At 40.8% G+C, this 15,230-nt stretch overlaps 2 protein-coding genes across 2 annotated transcripts; one reads left to right on the top strand and one right to left on the bottom strand.

Annotated features, from left to right (window-relative positions):
* Positions 1–10,393: 10,393 nt before the first annotated feature.
* RpL13 (ribosomal protein L13) lies at positions 10,394–11,270 on the bottom strand. The gene is made up of 3 exons (XM_065868883.2): positions 11,010–11,270; positions 10,637–10,945; positions 10,394–10,574 (listed from the first exon to the last, which is right to left on the bottom strand). The coding sequence occupies exons 1-3, from the start codon at positions 11,250–11,252 to the stop codon at positions 10,470–10,472; spliced, it is 657 nt and encodes a 218-aa protein (XP_065724955.2). The 5' UTR covers positions 11,253–11,270; the 3' UTR covers positions 10,394–10,469.
* Positions 11,271–11,682: 412 nt separating this feature from the next.
* Positions 11,683–14,748, top strand: Dref (DNA replication-related element factor). The gene is made up of 4 exons (XM_017089746.4): positions 11,683–13,147; positions 13,207–13,499; positions 13,560–13,947; positions 14,005–14,748. The coding sequence occupies exons 1-4, from the start codon at positions 12,022–12,024 to the stop codon at positions 14,325–14,327; spliced, it is 2,130 nt and encodes a 709-aa protein (XP_016945235.1). The 5' UTR covers positions 11,683–12,021; the 3' UTR covers positions 14,328–14,748.
* The last annotated feature ends 482 nt before the right edge of the window (positions 14,749–15,230 follow it).

Below are 15,230 nucleotides of genomic sequence, written 5' to 3'. Positions count from 1 at the left end.
CGTCGGAAGGACGTTGCCTTATAGGGCACGACGGAGCACCACGATGATGATAATGGTGATGATGATGCGAAGGAGACGGAGACGACAAAGGGCCGTCTCTGGCCTCTGAGCGTGGGAACTATTTTGCACACTCTCTGTGTGTTTTCTTGTTTTTTTTTATTCGCTCGTTTTTACGTCGAGGTCGCACGGGGTCGTTCCTTTGGCCGGTCGAAGGTAATAATAAGATGTTTTGTTTCAATCACATCGTCGCTTGATCATCGTCATCATCATCCTCGCCATCATCATTGTCGCAGTTTCTTCCACTCGTGTGCATACAAGCTTCTCCACCCCCCCTCGCAGCCATGGGCGTAGTCAACATCGTTTTTTAAGTGTCCGAAAAAACATATATGTTAACATAATACCTATAATTATAATTTTAAGCCAACTGCAAGGACTTTTATTTCATTTTCTCGTACACAAAAATTAATGGGTACATTCTCTTTAAAGTGCTGGGACTCGAACTCTGTACCAAAAAAAATCTTTTTATTTTTGGCTTCCCCTCTAACTACGCCCATGTCTGTATTTATCCAGTCGTGGGAGAAAAACAGCGAGAGTAACCGAATACGCTCATCTCATTTTGGAGATATGCTTGGATGTTGTTGTGGATGGTTTTTACTCTTTTTGTGGGAGAGCAAAAGGAATTGAAGATGAAGCTGAAGCTTTTATCCTTTTTTCTTCTCCTTTGCTTACCTTAAAGTGAGCATGATTATGCCGCGTAGTTGTTGTACCAGGTATTCGTAATGAACAGGGGTATATTGCATTTGTAGAAATTTAGAGAGAACATGTAGGTTCCAATCCTTTAAAACTGTATCGGACATTATGTCAAAAAGATACAATTCTAAAATTCCATAAACCTGAATATAAAACAATCTGAAGAAGTATGTACTGGATAACTCACAGTCTAGTAACTCATCTTTAGAGCTCCTTAAAATTCTTTCTCAATCCTTTCGTAATTGTTTTTACAATACACAGGTAAAAATTAAAAAGATCTTTGTAAAATAAGTACTATTCCTAGAATGAAAATAGTTATTATTTTGAGATATGATAAGTAGAGAAGAAAGTTTGAATTACTTAATTATAATTTCATTTGGTTTTTAATTTCCTAATCAATCAAATAAAATGAACTGTAAACTAGTTGGCAACCCCGATTTAATAATATTTTTCAGTGTTTCTGTTGGTTCCAGTGTAATGACCGTGTCGTAGGCGAGGAAGAGGATGGCTGAGGGATCTTTGGGAATTCTCCTTAGTGCAGGTTGCAGCAGTTGGAAATGGATGTGGATATGGAGATGGAGATGGTGTCACGATGCCTCGCCCGCTGGGCGCACATCCACACCACAAAAAGGGAAAGGGGCCTGTGAAAAGTCAGCCGCTTTTCGGGAAGCTGTCGAAGGGGCAATCAGAATGCGGTATCCCCGGAGAGCGTGCCCTGATATCATTATTAGAGATATGATGATTCCCTATATGAGGAGCTGATTTATGGTTGCCCTGCAACTTCTTTGGCTTTGGCAAAACGAAGCCGTGACTTATGAGTGGATAAAGCGTGAGTACCTGTCCAAGTCTTGCATCGCCCCATCTCCTCAGGTAACTGGCCTTGCCCAGATGGATCGCCGATTCTGCGGGTTATTTTGCCCAAAACTAAACAAGGTCAACATTTTTGTGTGGTTTCCCAGTTGTGTGGGAAAGAATGACTTGATGGGAAAAGGAGGCGTTATGAAAAAAATCGAAGGCGGGGCATCCTAAATAGAACAGATTTTTGCAGGAAATATGGGCTTTAAAACATCATTAGTGCTAAGTCTTTAAGGCAAAGCTCCTTATAATATTGGTTTAAGATTTTTTTTTATTTTATTATTATACAACGCTGTCAGAAAGTTGGTTATGGATCTATAGCAGCAGGAGGCCTTTAGTTCTCCTAGGATATACATATACCCATATGAAATGCTATCTAAATTTGAAATACAAACATAATATACCCTTTAATCTCCAAATAGCGAGTATTAAAATCACAGACCTGTATGACTAGACAGTTTTGCCCACGCCCTTAAACCCTTTGACCTGCGACAATGAAAAACACTAAAATCTAATTCACGTGATGCTGTGAACATCGGCATATGCAAATCCCTAGAAAAAACACCATTTCTGGTCTGGGTAAGGGCAAAAAAGTCCCGAATCGTAGGACTTGCAGCCGGTGCTCGAAACTCGGTGCTCGACACGTGCCCCACTTGCAACCCTTTCCCAGTGTCGCTCGTCGCACTAATGATGCGACATTATTTTGCATATGGATTTGGATTTGGCCAGGGGAAGGGTTAAGGTCGAAACTGTCCTGTCCCTAATGAACTGAAACATGCGCGACTGTTACAGTTACGATAATTTATGCATGTGATACCACCATTGACTCGGGTCGAAGGATTCGGATTGTATCCTATGGGATTGTTGTCAGTTACTCTGTGAAAGGCATAGCAATTATTTCGAAAAAAGGGTTAGACAACGGCTTTTTGTGGGTTGTAGAATTTGTGGTGGTGGTGCAAGTTCTCAACTTGCAGGCTCCTGAGGTTTCCTGGTTGTCCTGGTCATCCGAAACAGGTGCGAAAGTTTCTGGAATTGTGGTTTTGGCAAGTGAAAGCCAAAACAACGGAAGGGGAGTGCACTCGAAAAAAAAAATTTTAATACAAATACACAAGTCGTTATTTAAAGCCTAGGAAAACATGATTTCCTTTAACTATTTAATGCAAATGATTTCTTCAATATTTAAACTTATTGGTAATTTGATAGTCTACTGAAACACGAATTAAAAATCACTTAACTCTTGCCATATTTCATGAACAGGAATTATTTGCAAATCTGTAAGTTCCCACAAAACAATATTTTTTGCAATAAACAACGGATAAATCAGGATAAACAAGGAAGAACGCTATAGTCGAGTACCTCGACTATCAGATACCCGTTACTCAAAGGGAAATGGAGATATGCAAGCAGCAAAGCGAGATTAAAATGCGCCACCTACCGGCGGTAGACAGATTTAAGCGTTATGGGCGTTAGAGTGGGCGTGGCAAATTTATTTTTGGATCAATCGATAGGTATTGACGACACCAATACATTTCAGTTAAAATTTTTTATCTAGTATGCAAATTGTGGGCGTCACAGGTTTTCGCGGTTTGTGGGCGTTTAAGTGGGCGTGGCAAACTTTTTTTTAGGTCAATCGATAGGTATTGATGAGAACAATACATTTCAGTTAAAATTTTCTATCTAGCATAAAAACTGTAGGAGTTACAGTTTCGGGCGGTTTGTGGGCGTTAAAGTGGGCGTGGCAGTCTACTGAAACAAACTTGCGATGCGTAAGAAGCTCAGGAATCTTTACGCCAAATCTCAATAGCCTAGCCCACATAGTTTCCGAGATCTCAGCGTTCATCCGGACAGACGGACAGACGGACAGACGGACATGGCTAGATCGACTCGGCTAGTGATCCTGATCAAAAATATATATACTTTATGGGGTCGGAAACGCTTCCTTCTGCCTGTTACATACTTTCCGACGAATCTAGTATATCCTTTTACTCTACGAGTAACGGGTATAAAAATGAATATTCGTCTATCATGACTTTAAGAATGAAAAGGAATTTAAAAAGATTTAAAATCTTAAAAAGAAAGATAAGATAAAGTAGGTTAATAGCAGTAGTAGAGATGATTTACAATTTTTTGAAAAGTATTTACCTTTCTCACTTTCATGTTTTTAATAAATTCCCGACTGCACATTTTATTTGTATCCATCTGTTTTTTTACTGTTAAACTTATATTTTACCAACCCCATTGAAACTTAAAAAGTATAGATATACGCTTGTAAATGCGTTACTTTTATAGAATTTTAAACAATAAAGTCCCTCGCCATCGCCCACATGCTTGAATTTCGGTTTTACCATGGTTGAAAAATAACCGCCTGACGTTAAAAACTCTAAAGTATTCCCTGATCATTAAACGCACAGATTCGATTGTTTGTCCAGAAGAGCAATCCATAAAAACGTCCGCAGTATCCACACAGGAGAAGAGATCTCTCAAAAAACTACAAACTCAATCGCAATCAATAGGGCGCCTTGAACAAATCGATTTTCGGTTATTAGCCGTCACACAGTCATTAAAAATTTTGACAGATTTTGACAATTTATTGACGTTGCCAGTGGCGTGCGGAAAACACGCGGCAAATGTAAACAATCAAAAATTTACAGTATCGAAAAAAAGCGGTTGACCTGTACAAATTGCAAAAAAGTGGACAAATGTTTGTCCTCCATCCATATCCATCCGCAATTTTCAAGTACTCCCCCTAACCCCTGGATTTTGGACCAACCCCCGTGGGCGCGCGATAATTTGATTAATTGAAAGTCAGACGACCTTTTTTTTTGCGGTCTCTGAGAAGGGGTTGTTCCGAGTTCGAAAACCGCAGGAGGGTGATTTTGGTGGCGTGAGTAAACGATCTCGGATCGTTTCAAGTAGCTCTATTGTATTCACATTAGCGGACTTATCCAACCCCCTATGCGGTATATCTATTTCCTATCTGACCGTTTTTTATGCACGCTTTTTTGGGTGAAATTTAAATATCGCATTACACACAGACACTTGATTTTAAAGCATTCGAATTTAAATGTTTCACTTGTGGTCCGGGTGGGTCAGGTTGGTCTCGTCCATGTCGACTCCCTGGACAATTTCCTAACATGTGTTTTTCATTGAAATAAATTTAAATCTGTTGTCTGCACTTGATTATGCGATAAACTGGGCTGTGGTTTCGCTGGGACTCTCGGTTTCAGTTGCTTTTGGACAGTTGCGTAATTGTTTTTCTCCTCAATTGGCTGAGACCAAGGGTTAAGGACTTGTCTGTCCTGGATGGGAGGTCCTTTGATAGCAGTACCGGACATCATCTGCCAGGGCACTTGAACATATTTCACTTTTTTAACAGCTTTTTAGTCTTCTTTCAGCTAAAGCATAATGGCCCTAAAGTTTAAGCACACAAGTTGAGTAAGGGCCTTATGACACTTGCCTGATTTTGTACTAACTGAGTGGGTTTGTTTTAAAAAAGTCATGGAAACCTCAGAGTGATTTATTATATTATATTCATAAAATGATGTTAAATTGTATAATCTTTTTTCACTAGGTTTCCTTTAAATAGGCTTTTAAATTCAGTCAGTCGACAAAAAAGAAAGTGTCATACGGCCTTAAATAAAAAGAAAAGTTTTGCTTTGTCGTTTTAGGTTTCAAGAAATTTTCAATTTTTAGGTAATCCTATAAACTCTTTTAATATTTTACCAGAAACCAGGAAAATTGTATTTATGTAAATAAATAGTAAATATGTTAAAAATATCTTCAACAAATTATATATTATTTATCTTTAAGGTTCAATGATAATAATAACAATGTTATTCATTAAAATACTTTAAAGGGAGTTATTATTTTCAGCTTTAAGTCAAATATGAGCAACCAAAATTATAATAAATAAAATTACTTTTAATATTAATCGTAAATATTTAATTTATTCAAACACTTATATTTATTAACAAAATTTCTAATGCAATTGCAGTTTAATAATCTGCTTTAAGTGGAATCTAATATATTCTAGAATTTATAACCCACACTTTTAATTTTATAAATAAATATTATGTTTATTCAAATACTTCTCTTCATCAACACATTTTAAACTGAAATTCAATCACTTCCTTTAAATGGAATCTAAGGTACTTTGTAATTTAAAGCCCCAACTATTTGACGTATTATCAAATCAATAACTCAAACCAGACTCCCTTTCCCCACTCGAATATTTAGCAATTTTGCGGTGTCCCACTCCAGAGGGCGACTCATTATCGTTGTTATGTAATTGTTGAAAGCCACGCCCACTGCCCACAAAATGATAATTGATTTTGGAACAGAGCCCAGGGTTTTGGTATACCAACATGCATATATAGTTGGATGTTGTCATTCGTGCTGGTAGGAAACAGACACGAAGGGCCCAAAAACACGTGGCCAGGATAAAGGACATTCAACTCGGCCCAAGGAAAAGGCTTTAAGTGCTCACTTCACAGCTCCGTTTATGCAATTTTCAATTTCACGCCAGCCCACTTCGGCCACTTTCCCACCTCATTTGCATATTTTCCGCCAATTATTATACGCATATGCGAAAATTTTCCTCGCCATTGTGATTCTAATTCGATTTTGATATTTCGCGCCCATGGCAATTTGCAATTTGCCTTTTTTACGATTTGTTTTGCCAGGATCGTGGTGCCGCCTCTATTGATCTCATAATCGAACCAAGTGGTCTAAAAAAGCCACTTCCTATGAGGGTCTCCTCATTTGCATCAGCCTGCTCTTTTTTATGGCGTGCCAATTTTTGATAGATGATGCGTGAAAACATGGAATGTCAGAGGGGCGAGCCCTGCTATTTGCATATTTGATTAATTTGTTTGCTTTTTTGGGTGGTTTTTTATGGAAAAATAATAAGTATTTTATTGTGTGCTCTGCGGTTGGGGGAGTGAGGGATCTGGGTACTTTCTATAGCCCATCAAATTGCAAGGACATGGCTTAGAGAGGCACAAAATTGATGGGGCATAGCACATCTTTTGTTTTCATACAGGGATGGATCGTACAGGAAGCTGCAATACAAGCGCTACAGAAAAAACACAGAAAATGTTATAAATATTTGTTACAAAGTGCATAAATAATGCTGGCTCATTTATCAAAAACCCAGGAAAGTTTTGTTAATCGCTTACAGGTCATGGTTTGTTTTAAACTTTAACCCACAGCAAGTTGTAAAGTTGATTTTTGATGCAAACCCGTAACATGTTTGCAAAAAGAGCGGATAGTATAGGATGTATTTAAGTCGTGAAAATTTCAGATAAATATTTTGTTCTGGACAGTGGGTTATTCTTGGAATTTAATTTATCCAAGCAAACCCCTAGTGATAATGGATTTTGGATTATGTCTTTAAAACCAGCAGAATCTAAAGAGGTTGGAGATGAAAAGACAGCAATGCTGTCCAACCAAGCTCTATCTTTAAATACCGTAGACATCCCTAAAGAAAACTTTAGAGGACCTTATGTAAAATCTTTTTAGTAAAACTCCTCTTCGTGGTTTAGCATTGCTTACGCCATCAAAAAGCGCATACATAATGTTTTATTTGAAAGAACGATAGAAAAACTTTTATCAAAACTGTATTTTTCTCTTTTTATTTATCATTGTATTTTCTTAGCCTATTTTATTTTTTTTATTCCAGACATTTTTAAAGAAAAAGGAAATTAAAAACCTTAGAAAACTTTTACTAAGAGAATTACATATAAGGTATCGAGAAAGAAGATGGAATTTTTGGGGATCAACGATCACATAGTGATGATGCTGATTAGTTTTTGCGAAAATTATATGGATCTCACTTTAAGTTTCGTTGAATAAGCTGACCATACAGAAAACAATCCTTACCGCAAACATAAGAGCCAATTACTGAGGATTACCATAAAAACTTTTCCTTGATTATAATAGTGAGAGTATGGTAAGTGATTTAATCGATTGGACATCAGCCGCAACAGCAGCTTATTCTACGCCTCTTTCAAATGTAAATCGGCGTCGTAGTTAGTGTTTCCAGTCCTGATTTTGTGTCCTTCAGCAGACAAGTTTTCCCTTCGGGATGGCAGGCACTAATCCAATTGCTGTACGGATCATTAGGCACTGATTGCGTTTATGGTGCAGACGGAACCTCGGGCCTAGGTATACAGATACAGATGTGAGTGCGAATAAGCTCGCATCCAGAGCAAGGACACTCCACTTGCAGTAGTCGCACCATATGCAGATTAACCCTCAGCCACTGAAAGGGGGTGGGCTGCCCTGACATCAATTATGCGGGAAATTCACCGATTTACATTTAGCAGCAAATCGATTTTGCGATAAAAAGAGGAGGAAACTTAAGTGCATTTGTGCGGGGGAAAGTGTTAAATGAAATCCACATCTTTGCGATAACAGTATTAGTCTCAGTCTTTGCACTGAGAAAAAAAATTATAATAAAATTAAACATTTTGTATTTTAAAAAATCTAAATTATTTTATCATACGAAGGATATGAATATTTTAATCTAAGACATTTTCCTATTTATTCTATTAATAATTTTTGGAAATTAAGTAACTAACTAAGATATTATGATTGTCTGAATCCTTAAAAAGCCATAAGACACATTTATAACTGAGTAGATTTTTCAAAAAACTTATAGTGATCTTAACATGTATGCTTTGACTTAAGCCGATATTAATAAAATGTTGTTAGCCTTTAAGACATTTTTAAATTTTAATTTAAGCATGTGTCCTTTGACTAAAATCTTTTTTTTTAATACAAAAAAAAAATGCTAAATTAAAAAAAAACCAAAGTGTAGATTTTTTATTACAGATTCTAATGTTCTTTTTTAATGTTTCTACGCCTACTTTTTTTTTATGAAAGGGTAAAAAATTAAGTCTCAAAAATAACTTTATTTTTTTATTTTATTTTTTCCGTGTACTTCACCTTTCCCACTAGCCTCCTCCATTCAAATGAACCGCAAAGTAAATCTGCATTTGATTTGTCACCCGGCGCACATGTTGCAAAAACTTTTGCCGGCAACTGTCGCCGCGAAAGGTGGCACACACAAAAATAGAAAAACAATTGCCAATTACGGGCGAGCGGTTTCCTGGCTTCCTTGTTTGCCGAATCAGCACCCAAGAACCCAAACCCAAAACCAAACCCACCAGGAACCCAAAAAACCCACCCCGGTAGCCATGACCACCAGCATCCACAAACAACACTCGAAACAATGGAAAAACGGAAAAGGAAACAATCAAAAAGCGGGGAAACTCGACAGAAAAAAACTGAGGGGTGGCGATGGGCAGCAGGAAAAACTATGTGGAAAATCACTTTTGCGCTCATAAATTTCAATAATAAAAATTTGAATGCAGTTGACACCGAAACAAGCATCCTCGCCCCTTTTTCGACAGAAGCAGAAGAGCAGCAAACAAGGTTAAGTGAAATAAAAATCAGTGAAGTGCATAAACAAGGTTCAAGGTGCGGGTCGGATTGGTCTGGGATTGGGATTTGTATCTGGATCTGCAATTGTATCTGCATCTGTATCTGAGTCTGGATGCTGCTGCACCACCCGATAATTGAATTAGCTTGTCGCATTTGGTCGAGGAAGCACAACCCTTTTTTTACCACTTTTACCACCGGAGGAGTTATGGTTTTGCATATGTACAAATGTATTTATGAACATGGTCATATTTTGGTTAGCACGTAGGATGTGGTCTGCCCTTATTACCGACATATGGAATACGATTTATAGGGTGGCGGCCTCAATTAATATTTGCGGTTCAAGTGCAAAGGCGATAATCCGGAGGTCAGTCCCTCAATGTTCATATCTCGGCGAAATATTGTGCTTACTATGTACAGTGTACACATGTGTATGTAGTATAGCCAGTTAAGGAAATCTCATTTTAGACTAGAAATAATACTTTTGTCTTAAGAGTCCCTGACTTTAAGAATTCTAGTTGTTGACTAATAATAAAAATAAGTCCTAAACATTAACCTGTAAAATTAGTCTCCAAAAAAATTAGGACCCATAACTAAAATCAGCGTATTTTACATATTACAAATTTAATGTGGTTTTGAGCACCAAATTTATCTATTTGATATATTAAGCAATACGCACCGCATAATTAGTTTATCATTTAACTATAGCTTTTCTGTTAAGGAACTAGATTAAAGTTCGTGATTTGGCTTGTAAAAAACTGAAAAGTTTTATTAACCTATATAATCAGAACGGTTAATCTTTTCAACTTAATTCCAAGTTCCTTAAAATTTCTTGGAGAAATCGTGCCCTAATTAAATATTAATAATTTTAAGATTGTGCTCAAAATAGAAGAAATTTTGTAAGATAGTCTTAGGGTCAGCCATTATTTAACCAAAAACAGACAAAAGTACATTGCATCAAAACAACTCATACCAATCCATAGGAACTGCGCGTACACATATTAATGAATTTACAATAAAAATGATATCAAAACCTTATATTAAATACGTATTAGCACCTGTCTATATCTTCATTACAGTATAAATTTAGTTGTCAATTAAAAAATGCTCAATACGATCCAAATCGTGGGAACCATTTTTTTCGTGTACAATTCGACAACTTAAAGCACTTTCCTTAAAAACCGGTGTCCCTGCATTCAAATGGTGGTTGATTTTGAGTTGCTCCGACCTGAAACGAATGTGAAACTGGAATTCAAAACACCGCGCCAAACAGCCAGCCTATCGATAGATAAACGCGGTATCGATAAATTCACACCGAGCGCGACAATAACAAAGAGCACGGATATTCACGTTTAAGAAAAAACTAATATTTTATTCTGGTTGTTGATGTTATAGACAGAACTATGGGGTCAAAAGGCGGTTTACTTCTTGGCCTTCTTGGGGTCTCCCTTGGCGGCGTCCTCGCTCTCGGCGGCCTCCTTGGCGCGCTTGGCGCGAATGCCGACCAAACGGGCATCAGTGCGAGCCTGTAAGTAAACCAAATCATGAGGATCAATGGCCAAAAAGGATCCCAAAGCCAAAAGCTTACCTTGCGCAGCGTGGCGAAGGCCTTGAACTTCTTCTCCTCCTTGGTCACATCACGGAACTCGACCACGGCGGGCTGCTCATTGGTGATGGGCATGACGGGTCCCCTCAGCTGGGTGGCCAGCTTGCACTCCTCAACGGTGGACTCGCCCTTGCGGATCTTCTTCTCGTTGATGGGGAACAGGATCAGCTTGCTGCGGTACTCCTTGAGCCGCTGGATGTTGCGCTGGCGCGACTCCAGGGATTTGTTCTTGCGCCTCTTGTCGACAGAGATGCCGATGGTCTTGGCGAAGCTGGCGCCAATGCCGGCACCCTGTGGGACACAGAGAATCAGAGGGTTAGTTGGTCAGTAAGCTTCGAGAGCGACATGCACTCACCTTCAGCTCCTCCAGGGTGAAACCACGGCCGGCACGCAGCTTGGTGTGGTAGCGGATGGTGGGGCAACGGACCACGGGGCGCAGGGCACCGCTGGCTGGGCGGGGGAAGACGGCCTTGGCCTTCTTGACGCGGTTCTCGTGCCTGCGGATCTTGCGGGCCGGCTGGTTGAACCAGGTCTTCACATGCCGCTGCCACCACTTGTGGTAGTGCTGATTCGGAATCATATTGTTACCCTTACCCATCTTGGCGGTTTAGAATAGCTGCAATGAGTGCAAAAACACAAAATAAACATTAATGTCTATATGTAAACTGGAATATGCGGTATAACCAAGCTGCAGACCCACGTGGCTGCGTCATCTTGCTTGTTTTATCCACAATTCAGAGCAGTTCCAATTGGTCTATGGCTGTTTAAAGAAGCCCCTAGGCTTCCTCTACACTTCACACACTTGATGGCTTCATTTCCATATCGGTTATCTTTTATTTTCATTTAATTTCGAGACGCTCTCGAAATTTACACACCTTTTCTTCCCAACAACGAATTAAAAAGGAAATCGCAACCAACTTCACGTCGTTGGCCAAGCGAAAATTTCCCTCGAGAAATTCCCTAATGCGAGCGAGAAATTTCCCCAGCTATCGATTGGTGATGCAATCAGTGTTAGCGAGAATACTCAACAAATCGCATTTTATACGCCCAGCCAGTTGTGTTAAAAGAGTAAAACGCTGACGCTTGTCATTTAACAGGCAGGAAAAATAATTACAAATAGTTACGAGTGCATTTTGGGCATTTATTAATGTTTAATTGCCTTATCGATTGACTGGCGTGTCGCGTGGCAACTCTGAACTGTACCTCTGATACAGATAAAAAACTATTGACTATTGAACCGTCTATCTATAATCGAGAAATTGCGCGCTAATTTCCCGCATTGGCCAGCAATCGTCGTCGAACCCAAATCAAAACAAACAACCAGGATCACCGTTCCCGATCCCCGAGAGAAACGAGACGTAGCGAAGATGAGTGAAGAGGTATCCGCGTCGCCGGTGGCCATTGGCGAGCTCAAGTATGAGGATGTGTCGCAGCTGAACTTCTCCAAACTGTACTCGCCCAAGATGAAGAGCGTCTATTGGCGCTACTTTGGATTCCCCTCGAACGACAACAACGAGGTGATCACCAAGCAGAACGTGGTCTGCATCAAGTGCCACAAGGTGCTGACCAATCATGGCAACACCACCAATTTGCGGGCCCATCTCCAGCACCGGCACAAGGATCTGTTCAAGGACCTGTGCCAGGAGCACGACATCCATGTCCCGCCGCGCAAGACGCCGCGCAACGTGACCCATCCGCCGCTATCCAAGCGGAACGTCTCCTCGCGCCGGGTCAAGCTGGAGTTCATCAATAATCGCAATCACGACAATGGATCCGACGATGAACTGGACGAGGCCGCCGTGGCCACCGCTGCCATGCAGGCGGAGGAGGACGCCTCCTCGCAGACCATGCTGTACGAGACCATGGTGCCGTTTACCTACGACGAGGCCGATAATCTGGTCGAGGAAGAGGAGCGCCTGGTCATGGAGCCCAAGTACAGTCGCAAGCGCAAGGTGGCCACACCCTCGGGCGCACTGATGCACGGGCGGGCCATTAAGCACGAGGATGGCGGCTACTCCTCCGTGCCCAACATCGCCAATCTGGCCGAGGCACTCACGGACATCGTGATCAAGGATTTCCGCAACGTGGAATGCCTGTACGATGCCGGTTTCAGTGAATTTGTGCGCCAGGCCATGGGCAATTCGTCACCACTGCCCGAACCGCACAAGATCGAGTCTCTGCTCAACGAGATGCACGCCTCCAAGTTCCTGGAGATCGGCGAGATGACGCGCGAGTTTACCTCCGAGAAGCCCTTCTCCCTGGCCTTTGAGCAGTGGATAAATGTCGAGCAGCGCCGCTTCCTCAGCATCTACCATCACTATCTGGACGAGGAGACACAGTCGGCCAGGAGCATGCTGTACGCCACTGTGGAGTACACCGACTACATTGTCTTTGACGATCTGCTGACCGACTTCTACTTGGCCAACTGCACGCTGGCCATCATAAACTATGAGGAGGACGAGGACTTGTTGCACACCTATCTGCGAGAGAAGAGTAAGTGCAGCACTAGGATGGGATGAATCAATTAAGTAAGAATATTATTTCCCCTTCAGATATCCCCATTGCCCTGTGCTACGTTTCGGTTATTGACAAATGCCTGCGTCGGGTCTTTGAGCTCGAAGAGGTGGCCACGCTAATTGAGCAGGTGAAAGACCTCATGCAGCGCCATTCCTCAGAGATTGCCTCCAAGGTGGCCGAGGGGCCCTTGCCGACGTACAACGAGCACTTCCCCTGGACACTGTACGAGATGCTCAAGTTCTTTGCCGAGTCTATCTCCTGGTCCGAGGACATGGATCAGCTGGTCATATCGGCCAAGACGGTGACGGAGGCACTCAGTGCTCTAGTGGTAAGCTATCCACCCAACTGAAACCCTTGAACACCTGTCTTATTGGCTAAAATCTTCCAGATTGCTTTGGACACACTGCGTGGCGAGGATATCCCCTTGTGCAGCATGCTTTCGCCAATTACCTCAAAGATTCTCATCAAGAAACTGGGCCTGGCCGAGCAGGACGATCCCCTAATGATGAATGTGAAGCGCACCATTTCTGGAGTGCTGCAGACCCACATCATAGCTAATGACTATCTGACCGCTGCCGCATTGCTGGACCCGCGTTTCCACCGCCTGACCACTATTGACAACCTAGAGAGAACCGTACGCATGCTGACCCTTCAGTACAACAAGAACTTTGGAACGGTGGGCGAAGGAGAGGCCAACGAAGTGGCGGCAACCTCCAGCGCTGTGACCATCAAGTCGGAGCCCAGGGCAGGAGCAGGCGGCGCAGCCAGGAAGTCGAGTAAGTACAGAAAATAAAATGGTTAGACGCCAAGGACTAACGCAAAACTCCCTGTAGAACTGGAACTGCTGTTTGACATTGCCGAGATACCCAGTCCTCCGAAGAGGGATGCCGACAGCAACGTGGAAACTGATCTGAAGCGGTATCGCAACGAAGTGGTCGTCCAGCTGGATGAGTCGCCCATCGAGTGGTGGCTCAAGATGGGCCACATCTACGGAACGCTGCGCGACTTGTCCAGCCTGTACCACAGTGTGCCCGGCGTGGTGAGCCTCAGCTTCAAGAAGGCGCTGCGAGACCAAATATACGATTTTAACAAGCGCTTTATGCTCACCGGAAGTCACATCGATGCGATCCTCTTTCTGCACCATCACAACAATTAGCTTGCACCCGCAGCTTCCTGTTTTTATCTAATACAATTACATTTAAATTACTTTTAACTTAATCCGATCTTGTGTATATGAACATGACGAACAAGGGCAAGGGCGCAATTCCGCCGTACTGTAATCCAAAAGACAGCCCTGGCCGGACACAGAACATCTATAGGTATCACGTATAAATGTTAAGAGAAATTCTGACAGCATAGATCCCAATGAAACCTTAACTCTAAGAATAGGTACTTGTTAAATAAAACGATAACCAAACTACAAATTTCGCTTTTTAAACTTAATCATTTATTTAAACATTGCACAGAAATGAATATATTTAATTTTAAAATGACACATAAAACTCAAAACATACGATTATTGTACATAATTGATAACTTAGAGGAAAACAAAAATAAAAAGTATAACTGAGATTTTATATGATTCATGTTTTGATATACGTAGTTATCAATTTAAAGACTTAAGTATCTTATGGGTTTTTTTAATTCAGTAAAAGTTGTATCAAACTGAACTTTATCAAAATTGTATTGTGGTTTTGAAATTAATTAGGTTTGTTACTTGGAAATAATTTGATTTTTACTTTTCAGGATTTTTTAAAAATTTTATTATAATTAAACAATAAAGTTTTTTTTCCTATTTTGCAGCCCTTAAAATTTCCCTACCATATTTGAGAAAAATCCTGCTTTTCTTGGTAAACTTACACATGAAAATTTGTATCTCTGCTTTTATACATAAGGGAAGTGCCCCCTTCTTAAAAATACTTATTAAATATTAAACAAAATGTATAAAATTAATGATTCCAAAGAGAAACGGTTCTGGTCTTCCAGGTAAATTTGGTGCAGTCTGGGCACACTGCTCTTGTCAAAGTTTTTCACAAACTATCGATGTTAATATATGGGG

This window comes from Drosophila suzukii, chromosome 2L (genome assembly GCF_043229965.1).
Source record: "Drosophila suzukii chromosome 2L, CBGP_Dsuzu_IsoJpt1.0, whole genome shotgun sequence".
NCBI classification, from domain to species: Eukaryota; Metazoa; Arthropoda; class Insecta; order Diptera; family Drosophilidae; genus Drosophila; species Drosophila suzukii.
The sequence above is the reverse complement of the archived record's forward strand: the minus strand, read 5'-3'. Positions and strand labels throughout refer to the sequence as shown.